At 37.4% G+C, this 3,195-nt stretch overlaps 1 protein-coding gene across 1 annotated transcript in view; it reads left to right on the top strand.

Moving 5' to 3' along the window:
• The window catches only part of ppp6r3 (protein phosphatase 6, regulatory subunit 3), a gene marked incomplete at its 5' end in the record, with an annotated part of 37,680 nt that overhangs the window by 32,679 nt on the left and 1,806 nt on the right, over nt 1-3,195 (top strand). The window contains 1 exon segment of the mRNA XM_014033184.1: nt 978-1,076. Within this exon segment, the coding sequence (XP_013888638.1) occupies nt 978-1,076 (99 nt within the window).

The following is a 3,195-nucleotide window of genomic DNA, read 5'->3' on the forward strand; positions in this document are numbered from 1 at the left end:
TTGTTAACAGGGGGTGAAGTGATACTGGCAATAGCAGCACTGTAGGAGGGGGACAGCTGAAAACGGAGGCCTCCACCTCTGTTTAATGACGGACGGTCAAACCTTCTATTCAACTTGCTGGGATGTTCAGTTGATTCTGAAATGAATGAACATTAAATTATAATAGTTAATAGAGTTATTCAAGATTTAAAAAGATAACTAGATGAACACATGAAGCAAACACAGGAAATGAAATAATTTTGTTGGAGTAATTTGAACTGGACTGTTTTAGTTCTACACAGTTTATTTTATTTTTTGGACTGTAGTGATCTTTGCATGTTTCCCTTTTTTGTACAGCAGTGTCCTCTGTTAGCACACGGTTTACAAAAGCTTGGCTTTAATTTAGCATGTTTTTAGTTTTTGTTTGTTTTTAGCAGTGTTGGCAGATGCTTGGAAATAAAGGAAAAAGTATTTTCAGACTAGCTGTAGGTTAACTAAACGTTATTCATGCTATAAACAGTTTGAGTCCTCTAAAACTCATATCTGTTCTCTAAAATCCTATTTTTGTTTCATTCTGTGAAGAAAAAACATGGCTGTTTTAAAACACCATGAACACAGCGCTCAGTGGTTTGTGTAGCGTCTCATTATATCTGGATGCTTGCAGGTGTTTTGCTTTGATTGAGTCCTCATCAAGATTATTGGTGGTTCTCTGAGACAAAGCAAGACTGACGGCTGATGAGAACAACTAGAGGCTAAAGATGTTGAACTCAGTCTGTGTGCCAACCATTAGTCTGCTCTAAAACCTGAGCACAAATCGTTTGTTTCTCCATTTGCTGTACATTCAGACTTCTTCCATCCACACACAACCATCCTTTTGTGTTCTTTGTCAGTTTAGCACAACTCCAGTTTTCCATTTCCCTTTTTGTTTTGTGTTTCTGTGGTGAAAATGATGCTTGGCATCAGGTTCTGATCCGTTTGTGTTTCCTTGTCTGTTTCAGTGATGAAGAGAAGCTCAGCTCTTCAGACAAATACTTGGTGGTGGAGAACGTGGAGTCAGGCATCAGCAGCTCTGCTACAGCCTGCTGTCCCAAAGCAGGGTCAGACACACACACACACACACACACACACACACACACACACACACACACACAATAACTAACTACAACACATGTCCACAACTTCAGAGATTTAACAAACATTTCTCTGGACCTATCAGAGGCGCAGCTGTCATTTAAATACATTAGACAGGCCTGCTAGTCGATCAGGGGCGGGACTTGGGTCTCGACTATGGGATAAATCTTGTGCCAGCAGGAATTGAATTTGAATGTGTATAATTAGAAATTTAATGCACTGGTTTGAAAATAAATTTCACTAAGTTGAAACTGAATTTAATGGTTTGAAACTGTATTTTGATTTATTAAAAACTCAGTTTGACTACTTTCACTTTCAGTTCCATAATTCAGATTTTTGTGTCACATCCTGGTCCTTGAGAAAGCCAGGCAGAGTAATCAAACACAGATCCACAGATTTATGTTTCACTTTGGTGAAGCTTTCCTTCTGTTTGTAACAGAGTTGATGTGATCCACTGTAAAAGTGAAGAGAAAAAACAGTTATTTTATTGCAGTGAATAATTTCAACTGTTACATTTACATCACATCATGGATCAGTCAGCAGCAGAATCTGATCAATATTTTTAATAAAACAAAATACAGTTTCAAAGCAAATTAATTCAGATGCAACTCATTAAATTCAGTTTCAATTTAGTGAAATTTGTTTTCAAACCAATGCATTCAATTTCAAATTATGCACATTCAGATTCAATCTGAGCAATTCAAATTCAGTTCCTGCTGACACAAGATTTATCCCATACTCAACTACACTTTGACTGAGATCCACCAGAAGACGGAGCGGTGCTCAAATAAAGCATTTTATTTGTTAGAACTAGTTTGAAAAGGAACTGGAGACAACGTTGAAGCTGTCAGAAGATAAACCTGCAGATGGACGTTAACTGATGAGTCGTAGCCGTGAAGCTAGATGCTAACATTAGCTGCAGTTAGCTGAACGAGAGGAGCAGCTTGCAGCCGTCTCTGTATTTATGTTGCTTTAGTTCTTAGAATGAAACGGTTTTAACACTAAAAGGTATTTATTGTCTGAATAAGTTACAGCAAAGTTTAACTTTAGATCTTTTCCCTCCTAGTCACTTTTATCATTTAATTTCATCAGAAACAACTCTACTGTGTAAAAGCATTTCAAACAGGCTGTGGTTCAGGTTCTCTCTCAGCCTTGTCCACATGTTTGGCAATATCTCCTCTGAGTGAAGGATGCCAACAGGACACAGAAAATAACTCAGATGTTTTAGAACTGAGCCCTCATGAAGAGATTCTGTTTTGTTTCTTATTATTTTTAATGAAAGTGGAGAGGATTTCACCTCTGTTTACCTGCCTTGCTTGGGGGCGTGGCCTACTTCATAGCTCTCACATCTCTTTGATGCTTATAAACAGTTGGGGGGAGTTGTTTGTTTCAGCTTTTGACAGTTTTAAGTTGAGATAATTTTTTCTACATCTAAACTTTCTGTAAAAATCTGTTCTGAAGTTGTTCAGAGGCCTTTGACTTTCTCTGACTTGTCTGGCATTATGCTGGAGACACTAAACTGGAATAGTTTAGCAAGTTTTGTATTGATAAATGGCAACATTTCTACAAGTGGTGTGCAGACATTTTTTGTAATCTAGTCTCAATTTATCCCTTTTTTGTTTCAAATTGGTCACAATTTAGTTTCATAGGTCAGATTTTTTTAAACACAAAGATTCTGCTACTAACAGATTTGAACTTAAATGCTGTTGCCAACATAATTGTGGAGTTTAAACATGACCTCATTCATGTTAATCTGAACAGTAGATGTTATTTACAGAGCAGTGTTTTTTAGTTTGAAACATCAACATATTACTGTAATAGTGTAAATGGTTTGAGTGTAAAAAGATCACTTTTCCCCTGTATTTTAAAAACAACTTAATCCTGCCTTGATTTTTTAGTAGCGAACATCAATCTAACCCAGGTGTGGGCAGTCCTGGTCCTGGAGGGCCGCAGCCCTGCACGTTTTACTTGTTTCTCTGCTCCAACACACCTGATTCAGCCACTGAACTACCTCTTCAAGTTCTGCAGTATGGAGGACCGACACTGACATAATTAGAAATAAAAGCAGAAATAGATAAATGAAAC

This window comes from Austrofundulus limnaeus, unplaced genomic scaffold (assembly GCF_001266775.1).
Source record: "Austrofundulus limnaeus strain Quisiro unplaced genomic scaffold, Austrofundulus_limnaeus-1.0 Scaffold1657, whole genome shotgun sequence".
In the NCBI taxonomy this organism is placed as follows: domain Eukaryota; kingdom Metazoa; phylum Chordata; class Actinopteri; order Cyprinodontiformes; family Rivulidae; genus Austrofundulus; species Austrofundulus limnaeus.